At 38.0% G+C, this 24,815-nt stretch overlaps 1 protein-coding gene across 1 annotated transcript in view; it reads right to left on the reverse strand.

Annotated features, from left to right (window-relative positions):
* The window catches only part of khdrbs2 (KH domain containing, RNA binding, signal transduction associated 2), a 68,072-nt gene that overhangs the window by 26,463 nt on the left and 16,794 nt on the right, over window positions 1–24,815 (reverse strand). The window contains exons 3-5 of the mRNA XM_030748518.1: window positions 14,867–14,983; window positions 9,036–9,182; window positions 843–970 (exon numbers count right to left, since the gene is read on the reverse strand). Coding sequence (XP_030604378.1) covers window positions 843–970; window positions 9,036–9,182; window positions 14,867–14,983 — 392 coding nt within the window. The remainder of the gene's footprint in view (window positions 1–842; window positions 971–9,035; window positions 9,183–14,866; window positions 14,984–24,815) is intronic.

Below are 24,815 nucleotides of genomic sequence, written 5' to 3' on the forward strand. Positions count from 1 at the left end.
TGCCGAGGTCTGGGCTCTGAGGAGGCTAATCCATGAATGACAACTCTTTAAGAATGGCTTTTTAATAGTCATGCTCCCATTGTGACTATTTCTTATGAGGCTACAGCGAACATGTATGTATGTATCTATTTCCTAAGGACATGACTTTCAGATACTGTTCATCTGATCTACTGTAGATAGTTTTTTAGGCCTCTCCTTTTTTCATCTTTTGTTCCCCACTTGTCCAGTTTCCTCACTTTTTTAAGGACACACTGCGCACCATGGTGAGACAAGTTTTCAGCGAATAACTTTTTGGGAATCACTTTGTTGGTACAAAAATACTATTTTATTCCTGTCGCGGTAGATTCAAGTATTATTGGTGGATTCAACTAAAGAAATAAGAACAAATGATTTGTTTTTGCAGCAGGCTGCTAGTAACACAGTCAGTGTCCAAAGAAAATCTTCACAAAGGCTGGAGAAAACCTGGAGAACTATTGCTCAAGATCAATTAAAACAAAACAAAAAAAATTACAAGTCTGGCTCCTTGGAAGCAAAATATAAAGAAATGAGGGGGTGAGTCAAGTCTTTGGCACAGTTCTGTAGTAGAGAATATAAAAGGAATTTAAGAGACAGATGTAAGCAAGTGAATTAATAAAATAATTAAAAGCTGCATGTAAAAATAAGAAGACCCAGAAGGTAAAAGCCAATTAAAAGAGGAGAAATAAAATGAAATGCTAACGAATATCACACAAGTAAAAATATTCAAACACCAAAAGTAAAATAGAAGCAGAAATTAAATAAACTAATACTTGAGCCCAGAAACTAGATGCCTCTATATATAAAAAGTATCACAAAAACTTTACCTTGTGGTTATTGCGGTTGCTGGTCGTACACTCCTCCCTTGAACACTCCTCCCTCTGCTTGAGTCGTCGGAGCCGTTCAAAAGGGACAACTCCCTGAGTTGCTCCTGTCTTATCTCGTCATTGTAATCCTATGAAAACAAAATGCAGCGTGTCTCGTAAAATAACACCACACAAAAAAAGGTCATTTGTCTTCTGACTGCAACAGATGCTTACAACAGCAGCAAATGTCATCAAATTAAAATTATCTCGACACCCAAGGGGAGCACATGGCTTTGCTGAGCGGTGACTAGCCAGTGAAGAATGTTATCGTTTGGTTATGGTTTGACACAAAATACAGAGGAAAGATTAGTGATGTAGGAAAAGACAATAAATACTCCTCAAAAGAGCCGTGGGTCTGCTGTGGAGAGAAGAAAAACAGTTTTGTTCTGTTCAGGTTTTGCAGATCTAGTGTTAACTTTTGAAAACAATTTTCTGCCTAGATGACTGAAAGTAAAAAAAGAACTCTAACCAACAAATTCAGGGCAAGATTTAAGTTAGAATGAGGAGCACAGAAAAAGGAAATGAAATCAGGCAAATATTTTTCTTACTTTAATGCAACCGGAAAAAAAAAGACCCCTTTTTTTTGCTACGCAGCCCTGTAATTGATACTTTCAACAGTTTTGCGTGGAATATCTTGTGATTCTGAACCATTTTTCTCAGCCCGCTATCAAACATGATATGGATCGCTACACAGCAGATAAGGGAGTGGACAAAACAGCATTCATTATCTTGTCATTGCTGACAGATAAACAGGCATGGTTTATTTTTTCAGAAACACTTAAACCAAGTCCAACGGGATTCGGTATCCTGAGCAAAAATGTTTCTGTAATGACACCAAGCCAGCGACAGATTTCTTTGGCCGCCAGTGTTTATGACAGCACATTAAGACAGCGTGAACTAGTGTCACAGACTGAGCGCAGAGCCCCAAAACAAATCTCCTCTTGAAGAAACATTTAAAGCAAATACATGTTATTGTGAACTATTTCAACCTCGACAAGGGGGTCGGCAGCCTTTACTATCAAAAGAGCCATTTTTGAGAAATGTTTGACTAAAAAAAAGATCTGTATGGAGCCACAAAACATATTTGAGCGTTTTAATGAAGGCGGCACAGCTTATTAGAGTGCTGTGAAAAAGTATCTGCCTCCTTCCTGATTTCTTTTTCTTTTTTCATATTTGTCACATTTTAATATTAGACAAAGATAAGCCGAGTAAGTACAAAATGCACTTTTTAAATTATGATTTTATGTATTAAGGGGAAAAAATAAATCTACCTGGCCCTAGGTGAAAAAATACTTTTTCCACACCACTGCGTGGAAAAGTAACTGTAGAACATACAATCTGAACACCCTTCTTGCAGCCCCATGGCTTTTAAATAAAAAAATAAAAGCTGTCATCTATAACCTAGTTCCCAAAAAAAGTGTGGCTGCTTTGTAAAATGAGCATAATAACATTATCCAGTTCATTTAAACCATACAGTGTACTGAAGTGAAAACAGTACAAAGTAAAGTAGAGGAATAAATGCATTTGCATGCGCAGGCTTACTTTGAAACACTGGAGTGCTAGAGCACTCTGCAGGGTATAGGCTGCACTTTTTTACTATCCCAGAATTTAAAAGAATAACTTACAGCAAGGGTATATTAAAATTAAAATGATTTTTTAAAAAGTACCATTGTTTATTTCTATTTTTTGTCACTGGAGATGGGCAAAAGAGCCAGATGTGGCCCTGGAGCTGCAGCTTCAAGAGCCCTGGCCTGGACCCAGTTTGCACTTTTGCTTTTTCATCACATAGTTCTTTTCTACCTACAGGGCAGGCTTATGGATCACATCACATTTAGTCATGAGGATATTACAAGACATAATTTGCCCACTCTGTGATTTGCATAGTTAGGACTGAGTGTAATCAGATCTTCAATGAAAGCTTATTATTAGATTAAACTAATTCTGTGTGAACACAGAAAAAAAAATCTGAACTCATTTATTGTCTAAATGTGTGAAATGTGGACCTTTTTGTTGGCTCATTATCAGTCGTCAATTTCAGCAGAAAAATCTGAAATCGCACTCTTCTTGCATTTATTCATAATTTTCCTCTGGACCTAATTTTTCAGCTACATATTTTCGGTGGATTTGCAGTATACACTGCTCACTTTCTAACCTTAAAAAGAATATCTCAAAGAAAGGGCGTAGTGTCTTTTTTTTAGTTGTCTTCAGTGTTTCTGCTTTCGAGAGTTAAACTAGATATTTTGTTTTTGTAGAAAAAAAAAAACATTGGAGAAATTTTTTATCATCATTATATTGAGCAACCTTGATTCAGTGAATGTGAAACCATTCAGCACTGGTGCAGAAAAAAATGAGCATTCATTAAATTGCAGCATTTCAAACTTTGCCGCGCACGTGCTGAATAGCTATTTATGCACTATTCAGGAGAAATAGTCAGGGATACATGCAACAAGATCCCCAGTTCCCAAAACTACAGGCTCATATGCAATGAAACATCGAGGAGTTGACATACAAAAAATGTCTTGTTGTCTTCATTTACAGTAACAGGCTGTGTGTCATGCAGATTTTAGAGACTGAAAACTTATCATGGAAGAATAAAATAAAACCCTCATGGTGAAGTCTCAATACATTTGGCAGACCGCACACTTGTACACTCTTATTAATTAGCAAATAAGACCTACAGCATTCTGTTTATTTGAAGGAGACTGGCAGAGCGCTTAATAAGGAATCTGGCAGCTCATCCGAAGCTCAACAAACCTGCCAGAGCTTGTAAAAGCAGACTGTTGACAAAGGTGTTAACATGAGTATACAGAGATAAACCCAATGCTGAGGCTTCTCAGGCCAGACTGTTTGCTTACTGTGATTAATTCTGACCATGCATGACCTTGTACACACATACACACAATGTCCTTCACAGAGCTAAAGTTAGATTTTAAGAGGTCAACACGTGAAGTGTGGCGATACCAGTCAGTCTGATGTTTGGGTCTGTCAGCTATATGTCTCTGTGGCCAGAAAATAAGTCAAATTAATTTGGCACTCTTGAATCATCAGTTTCTTTAAAAGCAATGTCAGATCACCTTTGACACCTGTGGCAGTATTGAACTAAGTAAATAGATTTATCCAAAAAAACAAAACAAAACAAAAACACAATATTAAACGATAAGAACAAACCAAAGAGAACAGATCAATCTTAGCTTTTGAATAAATCATGGCATTTGTTGCATTACAGTGATTATATAAGAATGTTTTGTTTCCCAGCATAATGCACTCAAGGGTAACTAAAGGTAGAGTCATTCTATCACTGCTCATGTGTAAGAGCATTGTTATTGTTACTGAAGAATCAGAAATATTCAGAGACTGAGAGGAATGGCAGTGTGAATGTACTTATTTGAATTTGAAGGTGGCAACAACATCTATTGAAATGTCTCATAGTGCTTTTTTATCAAGCACTGGACCCTCAGAAAAGTTTTAATTCTTCATGGTACAGATTCGAAAAGGTTCTGGAAACATTCCTCAGAGATTTTGGTTCACATTGACGTGATAACTTCACACATGTGCTGCAAATTTGTTGGCTGCACATTCATGATGTGAATGTCCCATTCCAGCATACCCCAAAGGTACCCTGTTGGTTTGAGATCTGGCGACTGTGGAGGCCATTTGAGCACAGTGAACTGTTACGTTCAAGAAACCAGTTTCAGTTGATTTGAGCTTTATGGCATGGTGCGTTATCCTGGTGGAAGCAACTTCACTTGGTTACACTCACAAAGTTTCAGAAGATGGGTGCATTGTGGTGCTAAAAGCATGGAGATGGTCAGCAACAATATTCAGATAGGCTGTGCAGTTTAAACTAAGGCCCCAAAGTGTGCTAAGAAAATATCCCCCCCACACCATTACACCGCCAGCAGCCTGAACTGTTGATGCAAGGCAAGATGGATCCATGCTTTCATGTTGTTTGTGCCAAAATCTGACCCCACCATCAAAATGTTGCAGCAGAAATCAACCCAGGCAACCCAGGCAACAATTTCCCAGTCTCCTATTGTATAATATTGGGAGCTCAGGCAAACTGTAGCCACAGTTTTGTGTTTTTAGCTGACAGGACTGGTGTGGTGTTCTGGTTCTGTAGACCATCTGCTTCCGGGTTTGACGTGTTGTGCATTCAGAGATGCTCTTCTGCATACCTATGTTGTAATGAGTGGTTATTTGAGTTACTGTTGCCTTCCTATCAACTTCCTATCACACTGATCTCTGGCATCAACAACGCAAAAACTACCACTCACTGGAAATTTTCTCTTTTTCGGATCATTCTCTGTAGAGATGGTTGAGCAGGTCAGCAGTTTCTGAAATACTCAGACCAGCCCTTCTGACATCAGCAACTACGACACAATCAAAGTCACTTAAATCACCTTTCTTCCTCATTCTGAAGCTGAAAAGGTGTACCTAACAAAGTGTGGGGAACAGGCTGCCTCAGGAAAAGTGCTCAGACATATCTTGTCCTCTGTGCTACATGAAAGACTTAATACTTTTTGCACACCATTTAATACAGCAATAAGCTCTATTAAAGAATCACACCTCATCACATGCATCTTTTAAAAAAAGTTCTTTCACATTACAAGTTCCTTCAAATACACAAATAGCACCACAGAAAATTAACTTTGCACAGTCTGGCTCTATTGTGGAGATAATAATGCAGAGTATTTAATTCTGCATCCCTGACCAATATTTTAGCTGGTCTCCAGGCTTCTTCACCTGGACCATCTGGACAAAATAATTAGAAAACTGAAGTATGAGGAAATCCAAGCACACCTGGGTCAGTCTTTACAGCAGTTTTAATTTTGTTTGACTTAACTTTATACAAAATAAAGTACTGTACATCTTGTTTAATAATCTGTGTAGCCCTCTATCTGCTTCCACTGCAGTTTGGCCCAAGATGAAGACCTCACAAGCTCATCCAGCTGAGAGCAGGACTGTCTGCTTTTACAGTAACACACCGATTAGGTTCCTGTTTGCATTTCTTTTAATTTTAGATGCATAAATTCTGAGCTAACAACACTTTCTGTAGTGCAATTTTGCTTCATTGCAAATCTTTGCTCTCCTGGTAAGCTCTCTCTTTAACTTCTGACAAAATTCAAATCTACATGATTGTGGCCTATTTGGGCTGTTTCTGATGAATAACAAATGATAAACTAATGCAATGAGAAAGAAAGAAAGATTTAAAGTGACCATAGCACACATTTAAACAGAAATAAAAACCCCCTACAAATGACATAAGAATGCAGATCCATTTTCCCTGTTTTGTAGATGTGAGCTCTATGGGACCTCAGTAACAAGAAGGTTTTGCTTAATTATGGGGTGGAAGACATTTATTTCCAGTGGTCACAGGAGTGATACACATTAAAATTCAGTTTTGGGGGGAATTTTTTTTTTTGGTAGTGGGCTGGAGCACATTTGAGTTTTTCGGTCATTCATTTCACCTACTCTGTAGTACTTATTTAGTAGTATTTTATTTGTAGTTATTTTCTGCTGCATCCAGCAGTGAAAGTCACAAGTGCACATGTGGCATTGTGGGAGACAGCTACACATCTCTGTGGCTCTGCCTGGTGCATCATGTTGAGTTTAGTTTGGTTTATGAAGCGTAATCCAGCAAGGAGTCACCAGCAGGAGTCGGTGATAGTTTTCCTCAGGGGATAGCTGACTCAAATGGAGCATGTTTGTGGAGGGATCATAAATTGTGTCAGTGTTTTCTACTGAGTAAACTTGTGTAAGATCTACATTTACCAAGTTGAGCTGTTTTTTTGTTTTTTTTTACACATTAAGAGAGTAGTTGAATATAATAAAGAGCAGAAATGATCTGACATTTACTACAGGTCCCTATGTAGTTTTAACTGTACTAAGAACCCATCCAAGAAATCTGTGCTCCAAGTTTTGGTGTTTGTGTCACCTGATGCAAGTGCCTTAATATTTCACTGTTTTTTTTTTATGCTGTATTTTTTGCTAATATATTTTGATTATTAGATTTTAATTATAAGCTTTTTGAAAATTGTTTGGAGATGTTTTACTTCCTACCAAGAGCTAACCAATTAAGGCAACCTCATTAAAAAGATGGGCAAAGTAATGGGACAGCACAGGCACCCACAACTGGAAAGCCATGATAGGGAGGCCCTGGAGTTGTTTCCTTAGGATGAGCACCTGGCATAGACAAGGAGAAAGCTCTGGCAGTAGCAGGAGATTCAACAAAGAAACACCAAAGAGACAACTGAAGATGAGAAGAACTGAGTAAACTTCTGCTATACTGCTGGGAGTGTGCTCTTAAGAGAATGTTGTGGCTTTAGGGGTTTTCTTTTTTCACATTTTTTCAGCTGACAAGGTTTTTGTTTTTTTTAAAGAAGATGGGTATTTTAGGGCTTTTTAGTCATTTTATGTATTTTATTCTATAAAATATTTTTGTGCAGTTTTTTAACTGCTACTCTGGTCTCTGCACTCCTTAGTTGCCATTGCTCATTTAGCTGCGTAAAATTCCAGTGTTATTTATGTATGTTGCAGGTGTGCATACTAACCAAACGGCTTCATCTAACTATTGTTGCTTCTAGCTCCAAACCTGTGTGTTTAACACCACAGTTTGTGTGTTATAGTCACGGCTTCAAACACAGCTTTGCTAAGCTCTCCCCCTTTTTTTTGTTTTTCTCCTTTATTTCTTTTTTTTTTGTTTTGGGTTGTTTTCACAGACTTACATTCTTCAACCACAGCCAGCAGACACTGTTTAGCTCCCTGTTTAGCTGGGGCCACAAAAGCATTTATACAACTTTTCTTTCACATATGCACAAGTTCACCGCAAATACACCTGTAAACATATGTTGCTTTTCACAGTTTATCAGAGTATGTCTCTGACAACATGTTTTACAATGCAGCTCCTAATGCATAACGCAGCCATTAAAAAAAAAATAGCAGGACATGTATATGCCACTCTCCACCTGAGGCGTGAAACATCTGTCACTACGACTGCTGACAGATGCCTGCTGTGTCGCATTATGTGCAGTTTATTTGCAAACCCCTAATAATATGCCTGAGGCAGCGAACATGTGTTATGAAACAGGTACTGCGGTTTATATTTTATGGGATTTTATTGTCATGCGAAGAAGGTGCAAGCTGAATTTTGGTGTTGCCGACCTTTCTGAATTAGATTTTTAAAATTTCAAATACTGGAATTTATTTTTATCATTCAGCATAAAATTAGCGATGGAAATGTTTGATTAACTAGCAACATTTAACAGTTATTTTCTTAATCTTGCATTAAAGGAGGATTTTTGTTAACATCCACCTGCCCAAAATGCAACTCCACAGTAATAATTTTAAGATTTTTTTGGTCACATTATAAAATCTAAGCCAGTTGCTTCTTTCTGAGTTAATTTTGTAGACAAATCTTCACAAAAGATCTTTTCACTTTCACTAGCCAGAAACCTGCAAACAGGTAAACAGAATCTTTTGGCTTTTAGATTAACCTCCGATGGAGTATTTAACCACTGTTTCCATGCACTCTTCCTGAAAATGAACTCACAGAAACATCAGGAACGGCTCTATAATTAGCTACTCCCCTACTGGTTTTTGGCAGAGTTTGTTGAGTCATTAGTAGCTGGTTTTGTTCAGTGCAGTATTATCATCCTCCTCGCCCAGTGAGACAGAATCCTTGTAAGAACACTGATTCAGTATAGCAAGAAGCATGAACTTCATAAAGCAGACTCACGCAGCACAGCTCCTCTATTAGACTTGTCACATTTGCAAAGCTTGATTAATATTTACAGCTTAAACTCAGTGAGAGTACACAACATGCACATTAATTATTGCTAAGTTCTCCAGGCTAGGTTGCTGGAGTCTTGGAAGTTGTTCCATACTGCACTTTAATTGCTGAATACATTATTTTTCATTTGTGAGTAAGGGCATGCAGTGCAGAATGGTAGTTGTAATGCAGAGAAAAGCTTCATGCGTATATCTGCCTCTTATTTAAACAAATCCTGCATACAGTAAATTCAGAAGAGTTTGCTGCATGTTAATAAGCCTGATGGAGAAATGGTCAAGTCAGCAGTAAATACAGTTGTTTATACTGTACAGGATGATATATGAATAAAAATTAAGAATAAAAATGAAGTTAAGTATTAAACTTACTGGAACTAGGAATTTTTTAATCTCCTCCAAGGCGTGACTCATGCGGGAATACGCCTCTCCAGGTGGAGCAAAGACCTCAATTAAAACATGTAGATCATTACTCAGATGGGCATATTTGGCCTCCCCGCTTTTCCTTAATTCTTCTTCCTGCAAAAATAATAGAGAAAGTAAAAAATTTTTTTCCATAAATGACCCAAATTAATATCTTTAAAATAATTTTTAATGCTATTTGTAATAAATCAAGGCAGCATTTAACCTGCCTACATCTACAAACTGTTTTGGAACGCCACCTCCAACCCAGCTCCTCCTTTTCCTGCTGTTTCTGTCTTATCTACTGTCACTGATGCCCGATCAGTTCTGTGCTGGAGGCTTCCCATCGTTCTCCCTGCCTCAAGCTCCTCGTGGATGCAGATGGAAGGGTGGGGAGGTGTGCTCTCCCTACATTATGCTTTCCATGTCTGCACATGGAAGTGGGGGGGAGGTCCCTGAACAGAGTCATGCCTCCAGAAATAATTTCTGCATGTAGAAAAATCATCTATTTATTGTGGTTGTCCTGACTGAATAAGCACAATACAAGCTTCGGGTTAACCTGCAGTGATTACACTACTTCATAGGCTGCTGGATTATCAAAGAGGAGATCGATTACTGATTCATTTGGAAGTCAGTTTTTGTTATGTGTTCGTTGCAGATTACAGGGTGGTTGAGGAACAGGTACCACCAGGCAGACAGACAGAGTGAGGGCTCCTGGTGGACAGGTGAGGGATTAACAATTCAATAAATACTCTGAGATAGAAGAAGAAGGTAATAAATTGCCAAAGGAAAATATCCATAAAAATTAAGTTCAGTGAATATGTTTCATGTAGGGAAAATGAACAAATGCTTGCTGAAGCTATCACACATTTTTTCTAGAATTTCAGCTGGATGCTTTTGTGGTAGTCACTTCCCCTATCATTGTTAATATTTGCCAAAAGCTGTGGGGTATGGGTGTGAGTTTTTGTCAGCTTCCCCAGGGAGTCATACCACCGCTTTAAAGCAACAGAAAGCTGCATGTTTAGAGTGAAGACACAGAGCAAAAAAGAATTTAAGCTTAAAAAAAAGAGTTCCGTTTGGATAAGCCACGCTGAGCTGATCTCGATCTTACATTGTGCACTGAAGTAAACATGTTTTCAATACAGACTCCCACACAAAACTCCTCCAGACTCTGTGCACAAGAGCACCTTTAATTCTTCACTCAGGCCCTGCAGAGACCTGCCGTAGGCTTCATGCTGACATTAAGGGCTTAAAAGATCTGCAATATAGCTCGGGGCGAGTGGTAACTGTGTTTTAAAAGGAAAGTTAAATCAATTCCACATTTAACAAATAATCAAAAGTGATGTCAGGACTTTTTTCTACTTGGACCAGTTACAAACACAGTTGCTGCATTCTGAACAATGTACAGCTTATTCAGTCATGTCAGAATAAAGACTAATTTCTTTTTTCTTTTCTTTTTTTTTTTTTTTTTTACCTGTATTCATTCATCCTTCACTGCAACAGTTGGGTATTGAGTGTTTTTCTCAAGGACACCTTGATGGTGGCTGTTAAGAGAAGTGAGAGTGCCACTCATGCACTTTACTTTATCAGCCAATCTGGGGATTCAAACTTTTGTCCTTGCATCCGGGGCTGTTGCCTTTCCTTTGGGAGAAGTCGGTGTTAATTAAAAATTTCTCCCAAGATGTCATCATTTTTCACTTTCTCTGTCAGCGAGCCTGGGTTATTGTGGGCAGCATGAATCTGTCTGCAAGTTGGTAAAATTATTTGTCCCTGAAATAGCTGAAATACTTTTACAGAGGGAGCAGTGTACACATACGCTAGATAGCATTACTGCTGTGTGTCTGTTTAATTGAAACTATTATGTTTGTCACTGCTGTAAGGATTATTTGTTGTGCATACGAACAATATTCTGTCCTGCCCACAGTGTTAACCTTGGCTAACAGGACACAGTCTAGAGCCAGAGAGGTGAGATGACGATGTTTCAACTCTAGCACCCCATTAACCAAATTCATACCTGTACATGAGGTTTAATATTGACTATATGGTTTAATATGAGTGAGCTGTTCTTATGCAAAATGTCCAAGCCTACCTTCCTTACCCTACCCTGGACTGATGCTTCTAAATCTGGAACAGGATAAGGTGGCAGAAATGTGCGTAGGCAGTGTGCTTTTGAATGTAATAGGACTTTGGTGGTGTCTGCTCAACACTGCCTTGTGGCCAGCTGCCTTGAATGGCTGCCAACCTTTCACTCAGGACCTCTGGGAGCCAGTCTCATCACAGAATCCTTCAGACTTGCCTAGACCGTACACAAAATCAATACCCCTCAGATAACACCAAGCAAAATCAGATCATTATGTAGCCATTGTTGGTAAGAGTCAACTGTTAAGAGTCTATTATTGTCCACTGTGCTGGGTGAATACAGCCAGGGACTTTACAAGGACAAGGAGTAGAAAAACAGCAGGTGTCTCTCTCAAAATGAATTTCCATGTCAGCGATACTGGGATGTAGTGAGTAATAAAATTATGGCCTGCTCAGTGCAGTATCACAATCTCAGCGCTGAATGCAGGTAAATGAAGTGTTATGTTGCTGACAGTTTGACTGTTATTAACATTTTAGTGCCTCTTTACTTAATTTAACACACCAAAGACAAGTTAATGTAGCACATGAGCAAACTCAATGGACTTAGTGGCAGTAAGCCAAAATTTTAAATGAACTCCTTCACCAGCCAAGGCACATCCGAGAATTAGGTGGTACAAAAAAAAAACATCTTGGTGCCTTCAAAAGGAAGACTTTCCATCTCACTATTAGCTCCATGCTTAATGTATTAATTTCTAATTGCAATACAATACAGTTACTGAAGTTTTTTTTAGTTGCTGTTTTTTTGTCATTCAAAACAGTCACACAGTTGCCTCAATTGTTCTCAGCTGCTTTGGATCGTTGTTGTTATCATCTGCTGAAATTTCATTTCAGCAGATTTCATTTTGTTTGTATTTAACTCGAGTTATGAGCTTATTTTAGAAACACATATTATTGAGTCACATGTCTTCATAGTGTCAACGTCATTGTCATTGATATTTGATACTAGCGGAGCATCATCAAACTCACAATAATATACGTGACTATAACTATGCATCTTTTTTTGGGGGGGGGGGTTTATTTATATAAGGTTTGTTTGCATGTACTGTAAATATTGATTTCTGTCTGTCTCTTTGTCTCTTTGACTAATGCTTTCACGCATGCACTGCAGACCCAAACATTTCTAGACTTTAACTGACTAGAGGTGCATGTTAGAATCCAAACGTCTAACACTCTCAGAGTGGACGTTATCCTCTCAGCTTTCTAGTGAAAAGCCTTGTGCTGCTGTACGAATAGATTTTTAATCTCCAGCAAGTGTCCATCACGTGTACACACTCTATCCTGACAGCTTGTCTAAATTGCACTACTGAGTTTTTTTTAATGGTGGGACTGTGACTGAAACAGGCTACTTCCTGCTGTGCATTACGTGAAAGAATGTGAAAAAAAAAATATATGCATATATGGTTATTTAACTTTTTTTTTTTATCAAGTGTTTCCTAAAGGTTATATGTTGAAAATCTAAAGGTCACAGCATAACTTCAGCTGGACACTTTTAAATGATTGTAAGCTGTTACTCTTTATGCATGTAGATGTAGCTATATGATGTAAAAGCTTCATAATACATCTGTAAATAAATGTAATCAGAATAGCTACTAAATGGATTATGTATAATATCCATGGATGAGCATTTGATTTGATTTGATTGAAGCTATAACACTTGAGTTTAAGCCTCTTTGGTGCTGCTGATGTGAATACATTATTGACATGACTGCACAGCAGTTTAAGTGTCATTTATTTAGAGTTGCTCTTCAAGTCAGAGTCAGAATCTGTTTTATTGGCCAATTGTGTACATACAAGCATATATATATATATATATATATATATATATATATATATATATATATATATATATATATTAGACTGCCTTTCATAAAAACAAGAAAACACCAAAATTTTAGAAATCTGTCAAAACCATGTTTGAAACTAAAATTACTGAGTTCACTGAGTTGAATTAATGTTTTCAGAGTAAATAACTGTAATTTGGCATCTTACTCAAAAAAATAATAATAATGTGCTTTACTATTTTTTTCTGCTTTGTTGTAAAACAGTACATTTGAAAATTCTTGAATAATGACATTAATTATATTTTAGCATTAAAAATATAATTTCAGTTAGACAGCATGAGCATATTGGTGGATTAACTATGACAAAAATATAAAAACTGATTTAGGTAATTACCAGTACTGTTAATATAGGGCATCTGTGCTATAAACCTTACACTGGGTGGTGGTCTAATAAGCACTGTATATAGTATATAGGCATGTAATTCAGTAGCAAGTATGGTGGCTGTTTAGTACAGAAATGTGAGTGATTTAAGTGTTTATTAGAACGATGGCCTCTGCAAAGAAACTGTACAGATGCAGGGGTCTTAAACTCCAGGCCTCGAGAGCTGGTGTCCTGCAGGTTTTAGATGTGTCCCTGATCTAACACACCTGAATCAAATGGCTGAATTACCTCCTCAGTATGCAGTCAAGTTCTCCAGAGTCCTGCTAATGACTTCTATATTTGACTCAGGTGTGTTGAAGCAGAGACACATCTAAAACCTGCAGGACACCGGACCTCGAGGCCTGGAGTTTGAGACCCCTGGTCCAGATGTCTTGTTTTGGCCTACAGTACTCTGTAGGAGGTTGTGTTCTGGGTGTGATGGGTCTGCAGTGATGTTGCCTGCTCATTCCGTGATTCTAGATTCATATGTCCTGAATGCAGGGCAGGTACACACCAATTTTTTTTTTTGTTTTTTTTTTGTGCAATCCCGACTGTCCTTTGTAGTCTATTCCTGTCCTGTTAGGTGGCTGATCCAATCCATGGCTCTGCTAAGTGCTCCACCATGTTCACAGTTTTTTTACTATGTCTGTCTACTGCATGTTCCTGCGCGAGTGGTCTCTAGTGATACTCAAGAGCTTGTTTTTGCACATAACTGCCATTGCAACCTGCTGCAAACAAAGCTATGAAAATGGTGGCAGTGAAAGGAAAGAGCGATGCTGGATGGCTAAACTTTATGCAGATTTATTGAACTACACAAGTTCAATAAATCAAAAGGAAGCTACAAATTCAAATAATAATTATCTGTAAATTCCACCTTGTAATAAAAAATGTTGGTTATAGCCTCTTTAAAGTTGCTGTAACAGTCGCTGCACTGTTTCGCCCTCAACATGTTCTCAATGTATTGAAATGCAGCTCGAGTTTCACCAAAGAGGCGATAAGACTGCAAGTCTTTTGTCATGTCTGAATGTCTGAATCAGAGGCTACAGTAATAATAGCGATGTAACTCTAGAGCAGCACAGTGCGACCTGTTATGAGCATGAATACCAGATCCAGCAGGCTGTCTGTGTACACGCTCAGATAAGTTTGGCTCCAGGGGACCACATGTCAGCAGAATAAATGACTTTGGCAAAGAGATTCATTACTTTGCCTTCATAATTGACGATTACAGAATATGCTATTAAACAACACAGAAAAACATTCCCATTTTCGCCTACATATGTTTGTCAAGTGAAAGCTATTAATTTTACTCTGGGTGTTATTCATCTCAGTTACTGCTCAGATGGTGTTGGTTAAAATATTCCACTGTGCTTTTGTAGAATTTCAAAGGCTTTGTGTCTGTAAATATTTCTCTTTGACCAGCCAAACAGCTATATTTCAGCACCAATTGATAAATGTCTTACCTTATCTTTGTCTCTCATGGACCCTTTGCCGAGGATGGACATCTTCACTCCTGTCTCCTCTTGTAATCGCTTCATAGAATTTCCCCGTGGTCCCAGCAGCTTCCCTACAAAATTAAACTGCAACAGGAGAATAATGGCAATCAGAGACATTATCAGTGTTTCCAACATAATTACATACTTAAAAAGCTGATTTATATTTGGATATAAATATTTCCTAAGCACCCTGTCTCTTTAGATGCTGGATGTAAAAAGAATTTGATCTTTTTGGAGAAAAGGTTAACCATGAAAGATCACTGCTGGCCATTAGTTATCTATTATCAATATAACCTCAAATCCCACTCATCATTTATCATGTGAGAACAGGCTGTAATGTAGCCTGTAATAAATCAATATAATGGTGCTCTGTGTGTGTAGCACATTAAAAGTGAATGCAACTCTCATCTTCATTCCAGTATATGTGTCCATCCTTTGCTTGCCCTCAACAGTCATGCATCTTAGTGGCGTTTAGGGTCACCCAAGTCATGCTTTTGAGAAAAAAACAAAAGGGAGCGTGGACTCAAACCAATAATATTCCTGAGACTGTTCTAGAGGTCAGTGCTGAGATAAAGTCAGAAATAATGACTTTCTTCCCAGTGGGAAATTAAGTAATACTATCCTGATGACAAACTATTAGATTAAAACCCTGGGGCTATCATTTCCCTCTCACTGTGCACCAGCTAGTGTTCATATTGAGAAAAATAACTCTGGGTTGTTGTAGCCGCAACACTGCTGAGATTACCAGTTATTAAGAGGTAAAACTCATATAGCAACAGTAGTCAGTTGGGCAGCTTCTGAAAACGGGGGGAGGGCATCAAGTATTTCTACTTGAAACAAATGACTTTTAATGCTTCCTAACACGCGATTTTTAATTGTAATAAATGTTTCGACTTTCAAATGTTTCCTGTTCGGTGGGATTAAAAGAGCCCACCTCTGGAGTCGAACAGGTGGTCAGTCGCCCACTACAACACACTTTGTCCAACCCTAAAATGACATTAACCTTTTCACAAAGCAGCCTCACCCACTGTGAGAGGAGCTCATAACCTCAGCGCCAGCTGTGCGTGGCTGCCGCAACGCAACTCAGCTAACTGCTTATTCAGCTTATTCAACCTAAAGTGTCCTGTCAATTTATGAAACAGGCACAAATTTTCCATCTATCTTGTGCGGGGCTGGCATATTTTAATGAACATCATTAACATCACAAGTGAATGCAACAACCAGGATTTTGAGGTGCCAGGGGATGCAGAGATGGAAAAAAAAAAAGTCTCTGCTGTCCTTGCCTGTCCTCTGATCTAAATGATTAAGGCGCCTTTGTGGATGCCTTTCTTCAGTTGCTTTGACAGGACTATCCTATAGCTGGCAGGGAGCTCGAGAGCAGATGGTCGCTGCGGCTACATCGGGAAGCCGCTCGCTGGGTGGTAGAAGAAGAGTGGCCTGTTTTCATTAAGCTAATGAATGTCTGGAGCCACTCTGCTGCTCCATGGTGAGCAATTTGAGCTTCAGAAAGGGGTATGGTTCAGTGTTAAATGAGGTTTGAAATGATTCTATATACCCCCTATAGTCTTAACACTGATAAGTGTGCAGATATTAGAAGAAAGGGTGTTGTGCATGCAACAATTATGCACAAAGACATTTTTAACATTGAACAAATGATGAAATGACTGCAATGAAATGCTTGTTTGTATTTTAAAGTCTGGCTTCCACAGGTAGAACAAACATTGATCTTTTTTTTGAAGACCAAATATTTTATTCTTCATACTGATTTCTTCATACAGCATTTGTTCTAAAGGTTCTGAGCTGTGTAACCTTACAAGTTCACAGGGTATAAAGAGCAAGGTGACGGTTGAGCTGCATAAACCTTACAATGTAGCTGAATAAAGCACTTTTCAAAAGGACCTCAGCGTGTTTGTTTCTTGGATGTGCTTTTGCACGAATCCCACAGTGGCGTGCAACTACACAGTTTCCCCGAAGTGCAACTTAAAAAAACACACACATGCAAATAGACAAAAGACAAGTAAACTGAAAAACACTTCACCAGTTTGACAACATGTGTGTATCATTGTTTGGTAACTGGTTTGTCTTTTGTAATAGCAACTGCGTGTTTGCAGCATGTTTCATTATGTTGCAAATGTGCTGTCAAACTGATGAATGTGTGTCTCAGCCTTCTTAAGTTTTGCCTATTTGCATACATTTTTATAAAGGGGAACGCCATTGAAATTTACGAGTGTTTATGTGAATTAAAAACAAAGTTTTCTGTGGCACCTTCCAGAGTCACGGAAGTCAAGGTTAATAAGATGCCCCACATGAGGTCCCTGTTCTTTTTAAACTGTCCATCAATGCTACAGGAGTGCAATACTAAATTCCTGAAGATGCCTTAAGTTGCACTCTCAAAGGTAGGATACCCTGCAGGCATAGGTAATCCCTGCAATAATATACATCTTTAATTTTAAAGATGTCAGTAAACATGGATGTTTTTGTGGTAAATGATTTAAGTAATTTGGACACAACAAGAAAGGTATGAATTTTGATTAAAAAAAGAGGTGTTATTTTCTGATCGCACTTTTTGTTGTGTTTGTATTCACACCAAATGTGACAGCTGGCTTTATCAGTGACTGAGACCTGACATGGGATTGTTTGTCACCTTTGCAGACTTGTAAATTACAGAATGAAAATGTGTTTTCTACAACAGGAGAACTGAAATGAGAATGATCCAAAACACGGAGACCCTGGAAGCACCAGAAAATTACACACACTTTGTATTAGGTTGATCCTGGTGAGCTGCACAGTAACAATGCACCATAACTTAACGTTAGTGTCTCAAGCTTGACAGCTAAATCCCTGAGAAACTGTTTTGTATCCTGAGAATGAGGCCACAGTGTCTGATTATAAGGGGCAATACCATAAATGTACATTGTGTATAACAATACAGCCACCATAAGAGGATGAATTTATTAGGTGAACTCACTGTTGCTGGCTTTTGCCTTTTATGTTTTTTATGATGCCCTATATTTCCCCCAATGCTGAGATCTTTGTAAACTTGTGCCTGAGTGCAGAACAAAGGACTGTTTTCCATACAATCAAAAATAAAACACTTTGAAAACGCATTACAAGTTGATTTTTATATTTCTCAATTTAAAGTAATAAATGTGATTATATGAGAAAAGCTAAATAAAAGGCAAACATCAAAGGAGGCACTCAGCACCCTCCTGATGTTGCTTCTATTTTTTTCTTTGTTAATTTTATATATTTTTATGTACTAAAGTAGCTTGTTTCCATTCTTCAGTATAAGGTCAATTCCAAAGGAAGCATATTGACATTTTGCACCTTGTCAATCCTCCGTGGCATTGCATATCTAATAACAAAACAACTTCTCAGCTTTCAGGTTGGAAAATTTGCTGCTCTTTTATGCAGTGCACTGGAGCCAGTAAAGATCTGCAGATGTCCTGAGGGCACTTACTGCTGGTTAGTGAGCTGTGGTATTGGGGAAGCCCAGGTCCTGTCTGATAGGAGGATTAAAGCTTTAGGTAGAGGTTTATGCTTTAATGACAGCTTGGGATGACTGGGCTGCAAGCGTGTCAGATGAGCATGTCCTATCAGCCTCATGGACATTAAAGGAAGCAGATGAGTGGTTGTTTGCGGGGCTGTGTGGCAAGGGGAGAACACCTGGTGAACTTTTCAGTAGGGCAACACAATCAAAAGCCAGAAGTGTTGGAAGAGAGGTTGACTGTGAATGTTAATGCTAATCAGTCATATCAGTCATGTATCTGCAGCTTTAGTCTCAAAAATTAATAAAAAACAAAACAAAAAATAACTTCACAAAGATGCAGACAGTCTTTAGGATTCATGTGATGCAAGTCATACTTCATGCTTGATATTCAAATTATTTTCAGTGAAATACTTTTACTTACAATGATCTTCATCATAATAGCAATGCAGCATTACATTTAAACCCCGGAATGTGAAATAAACAACTTGAACCAATACATGTGAGCAGCAGCAGCAATGCTACAGTTATGTAACTCTGCAAACGCAGTTAAGATCCTGACCGTATTTTGCTGTCAGAGCAGCAGCAACACAATGCTGTGAAGAAGTATTTGCACCATTCCTGAGTTCTTAGCTTTTGCATATTTGTCACACTTGGTTCAGATCATCCAACAAATTTTAAGATTAGACAAAAACAACCTGAGTAAATACAAAATGCAATTTTTAAATGATGATTTCATTTATTAAGGGGGAAAAAAAAACTATACAAGCCTACCTGGCCCTGAGTGAAAAAATAATTGCCCCCCTCACCGGGATTAATTACACCAAAAGCACATTGACAACTCAACCAGGAGGTCGCAAAGGAACCCGGAAGAACATTTGTGGAAATATTCTGTGGACTGCCGAGATAAATGTTGAACCTTTTGGAAGGTTTGAAAACAAAATGAAGGTTTTGGAGTAACCCAGTCAAACTCCTGGCTTAAATCAGATTTAGATGCTTTGGCGTGACCTTAAACAGGCTCAAAAACACTCCAGTGTGGCTGAATTAAAACAATTCTGCAAAGAAGAGTGGGTTAAAATTCCTCCACAGTGATGTGAAAGACTCATTGCCAGTTATTGCAAATGCGTGATTCCAGTTCTTTCTGCTAAGGGTGGCACAGCCAGTTATTAGCTTTTTCACACAGAGCCAAGTAGGCCTGGATAACTTTTTTCTCTTAATAAATTAAATTATCATTTAAAAACAGCATTTTGTATTTACTGTGGTTATATTTGTCTAATATCAAAATTTGTTTGATGATCTGAAATATTTAAGTGTGACAAATATGCAAAAAAAAACCCTAAGAAATCAGGAAGTGGGCAAATACTTTTTCACTCCACTGCAGCTTTCCTGTAAAAACAAATACATTCATACAATCTGAGCTCCCTTCTTGTGAGTCTTTATCAGCCACATGGCTTTCAAATAAGAAATAAAAGTTGTTATCTACAACCCAGTTTCCAAAAAGTGTGGATGCTTTGTGAAATGAGAATAACATTTTTCTGTTCATTTAAACAGTGTATTGAAGTGAAAACAGCTTTTCTGGTCTTTTGCACCTAAAATTGAAATTAGGTTTTTTGTTTAAAAAAAAAAAAAAGATCTGTTACTAAAACTACACTTCATACTTTTCTTTCTGCTGTGTTCAGTTAAATTTAAGCGATTTGCAAAACATTGTTTTCTGTTTTTATTTATAATTTACGCAGTGTCACAAATTTTTTGGAAAAGGGATTGTACACCGAATCCCTTTTGCTTATTCAGCATACTGAGAGCTTTACAAATCCCACTCAAAACAAAATAGATGTGTATGGTAAACACTTTTACTGTGTTTCACTGCACATTAATACAAATCTTCATGCAACATTTGTATTAATGAGATTAATGAGATGCATTATGGCAGTTAGTGAGTCCAGGCCAACAGGTAACTAATGCAACAATTAATCAAGTCTACATACTGTGTCTACATACTGGAAACGGTGTCGTTTTGATGCGTTTCAGCCTTTCGTTTACACGATGGCGTTTCAGAAACGATCCGCGTTTACACGAGGACATGTGAAACGATGAAAACGATGTAGTTCCAATGCCAGGCCACAAGTTGGCGTTGGTTTTCTCTTTGCAGTTTGTTTACGCAAGACGCGCATGCGTGGAGTGACACAGTAGGTAGTGCGGCAAATTGTTCATTACTTACAAAACGGCCAATGTGAGAGGTTTTGTGTGGACCGATGATGAGGTTGGATCGCTGCTGCACACAACGCTGAATTACAAAACGGTAAAAACACAGGAAAAGCATAAGAAGCACTCGTGAATCCGCGAGTACTGTTTATCAGTTTGCGCGTGCGCGAAAAACTGGCCGTCGCAACCATAGTGCGCATGTGCGAGTCGAGCGTTTTCAAATCACCCCGGTTTCAAGTGTTTACACGAAAACGCAAGCCGGTGCGTTTCTGAAACGCTCCACTCTGGACCCCGTTTCTGAAACACATCGTTTTCACTCTGTTGTCGTGTAAACAGAAGGCCGAAACGCATCAAAACGACACCGTTTCAAAATGAAAACGGTCTCGTGTAAACGGCACCTTAGTCTAAAGGTATATAAACTGATAAGGCTGACGTGGGAAACATAAAACTATATAGTAGACTTTGAGCAACATTAGCATGAATTTGCAGTCATGCTTGGGTCCATCAAATGAAACCAAGTGCAACATTCACTGTCAGTTTTGCTTTAGTTTGGTATCGACTAACTTAGCTGCTAATTATCTCACTGTGCTCACCAGCTGCATTCAAACTTAATTTGCTGAGTGTTAACAGGCATCTAGCAAAGAACGAGTTTTATCCGAGCTCTGTCACTAAAATATCTTCCTGCTGAAATAAACAAGACTGATGAGAGAGTGAATGAGAAAAGTAAGACTGGGCTCTGAAAGCCAAAACAATGAGCTTACAGACTGAAAATGGGGGAAAAGCAGTGTGACATGCCAATTCTCTGTGAGCTCACTGATGTGATTTATCCTATTCTATTGATTAGACCACTGATTAAGCAGGAAACAAAATGTTTATCTGAACATTAATTTGTTTTTATTTGTTGATTTGGAGCCAGAAGTGATGTTGCAAAGGGTGGATCTGAGGAATGGTAAACACAACCTAAAGCACACCCATTTTTACTGCCTATTTTACTCTAAATGTGGCCATAATTTGCAAATTAATGCCATGCTAAAGAGGTTCAACTAATGACTGTGACCAGAGTATCATTAGAAAATTGTTTACCAAGGATTCAAGGCAAGCACTTTGATAGAAACTCCCGAGTTTGCCATGCTGGCTTTAAAGCGGTATTGAAGGCTACATCTCTCCTTTATACACAGTCTGCCTTCTTTCAGATATCTATCCATTACAATTTGCATGTGGTTCCAATAGTGCATTTCAGTTTGGATAATAGTGTCAATCAACAGCATACTGTGAATTTTTGCAGCATCCAGATATTTCACTTGATTTTGTTACATTCCTGAAAATGAATGCATCGTGTACCGGGAGAAATGGATGGTTCTTAACATGGGAAGGCACAATCTTATTTTTTAAGCCTCATGAGCAGCATTGTGGCAGACAAAGTCATCACATAAACACTAACTCGGTAGGATCCCAAAGTGGAACTGTGATGCTATCATACGTGTGCTTAATTTTAATTCACACTCTGTACTCCCTTGACTGTATTCAGTACTTATCTAAGGAAAACACCTTTCCTCATGATAGGCCTTTCTTTGGGACATTGACATCTCTGGGCAGACAAAAATGGGATTTCTGTATGGGCAGCACTGCAGCTGCAGCACTATTTAAAGGTCACAATAACCCAAGACTGATAAGCTCAAAATTGTGGCATCCACAAGGACAAAATACAATTTAATGCAGTTTGGGCTTTACCTGCAGAAGGGATAGTTATAAACTAAATACCCTGCTGAGATAATAATTTGAAAATGCCAGGCTGTAATGTGTCCATTTGATTTTTAACAAAATGAAAATGATTCTAAGAAAAAGGGAACAACTAGTTTTTAATAGTACTCTCATATATTCAGGCAGAAAGCCCAAGCACTGCACTCAAGGTAGCCGACAAGGTCAGACAATTAAAAACCATTTCATACCCCAAGGTTAAGAGATGCTAATCAAACTGTCTCATTAAACAGCAGAGGATAAATTCTAGATGATTCTAAATGATAATTTCTTTGCTGATTATCTTAATCATATTCTTTTGCTGAGTAAATAGTAACCTCAGAGCATAAATTCATGACTTTCAGTAGAACCCTGTGTGAGAATTATTTGTTTATCTACCAAAAGAGGACAGGTATAAATGAACTTTTTTCACCCACTAACTTAACTCAACACTGTTTCAAGGTTTCATCATGTTTTTTAGAGGAGATTAAAAATAGAAATGGTGGTAAGGTCACTGAAACAATGCCTCAAGGCCAAATTTCTTCTTTTTTTCACAGGCTATAAAACAACAGAAAACCTAGTGTAGATTTTGCAGAAAGTGTTGCACAAAACACACAGGTCATTCATTACCTGATGGGTCAGTCTGTGACCACACACATGGTAAAAAATAGAAAGGTGGTGTAGAAGCTGTGGTTTTATCATGCTGAAATCATGCATTTTGCACATGTTGCTGCACAATTTTTTCAAGATTACAACACTTTTATACAGACTCTTTACTGAAGCTCTGTATTTAAGCATGGTTTTGAGGTTGGCTACTATTACTCTATTATACTATTGGTGTGTTTCCATTGGAATTTTACTAATTTTGAACTTTTAATGTATCCACTGTAAAAAGTAATCTGTAGAAATAGAAATAGAAAATTTTGCATAGTGTACCAATGAGCCAAAACATTATGAACACTCACAAAATGATCTCAAAACAACAGTACATGCCAAGGTTTGAAATATAGATGTGCTGTCAAATGAACAGTCTTTTAGACACTGTTTTGAAGTTGGCGGCATGCTTATGGTAATGGTTATTGTCAGACAAATGGGGCAGAGCATATTCAAAATGGCAAAGCTTGTGGGGAACACCTCGTCACAGTGGTGGGTACCTAGCTAAAATAGTTTGTGGGGGGGACCCATAGGCAAGCATCACAGTGTCAGGGGGATGTGAAAGAAAAAATCAGATCTGCTCCAGCTCACAACTTTAATGATCTAGTGCTAACATCTTGGTACCAAGTACCACAGGGTATGTAGAGCCCATGGCCCTGAGGACTGAGCTGTTTTAGAAGCATACAGTGGGGGCGATATTTGCCATAATGTTTTAGCTCATCAGTGTGGTTGCAGTGTGTGTGATACATAGATTAAAGTATAATTTTAAGGGTTTGTTTTGTGGGGGAGGAAGAAAAGTACTGGGAAACGAATAAGTTATGTGCTGAGGCTTTTGGTCAAGGTTAGAGTTTTCTTTTCTATTAATGGTCTCTTCTCTCCTTAAAACATTTAATCATCATAAAACATAACATAAAAATTCTGCTAAATCTGTAATTCCAGTTGCTGTGTGTCAGTATCAGCTGATTATATATTAACATTTTTTGTTTTAAAAGTTTAAAGTGCAGTGTGCCGGCTCAAATCTGTTTATAAAAATGTGAATTCAGTCATTTTTAGCTTTAAAGAAATTTTGACAGATTTAAAAAAATATTTGTGCTTTCTTGTTTTTATGGCTGATTTATTAAGCACTGTATGAGTAGATTACAAACCATCCCTGCTAAATAAATACTATAAGTCCTGTGTTGATCATGATTTCATGGCATTGTCTGTATTCGTATGTGACTGAAATGCAGCCAAGTGGTGTTGTATCTGCTAACATGCATACTGTGCGATGTGTGTTTCAGTCACTAATGTTGTGTGGCATTGTTATACATTAAAATAATAGCCTCGGTCTGTTTTGATGTCAGTATCACTGCCATGGCACAGAAACATGAAAAGAACTTTTTTTTTGTGCTGTTGGCACATTTAAAGTGAAAACAACCTACGGCGTGTGTCTGTCAGTGTGCCATTAGGAGTGATTTTGTTAGCACCACTAGTTTTACTCATAATTACAAGTGATCCTGTCAAATTTTAACCTACTCAGAAGGATACTCCCAATAATTTAATTATTTTCCTTTTAATTAGTCTTCAGTAAGATGGAAGCTGTAAGCAAGAATGAGCACTGCCAGACTGCTGAAATGAGACAGAACAGATTCACGACACTTTTTCATTCAGCCACCAGTGACAGAACATCAGACTGGACATTATTGAAGAGTCAACACGGAAAAATAACACAGAAGTGTCAAATATAAAAGTTCCCAGTGAAATAAAACCAATTAGTCTGTGTCTATTGGCAGGGCCAGTAAAAAAAATCATCTATATTGATCAGTGAACTGAGTTGTCAAATTCATATGCATGCAG

This window comes from Archocentrus centrarchus, chromosome 15 (genome assembly GCF_007364275.1).
Source record: "Archocentrus centrarchus isolate MPI-CPG fArcCen1 chromosome 15, fArcCen1, whole genome shotgun sequence".
Taxonomy (NCBI): Eukaryota; Metazoa; Chordata; class Actinopteri; order Cichliformes; family Cichlidae; genus Archocentrus; species Archocentrus centrarchus.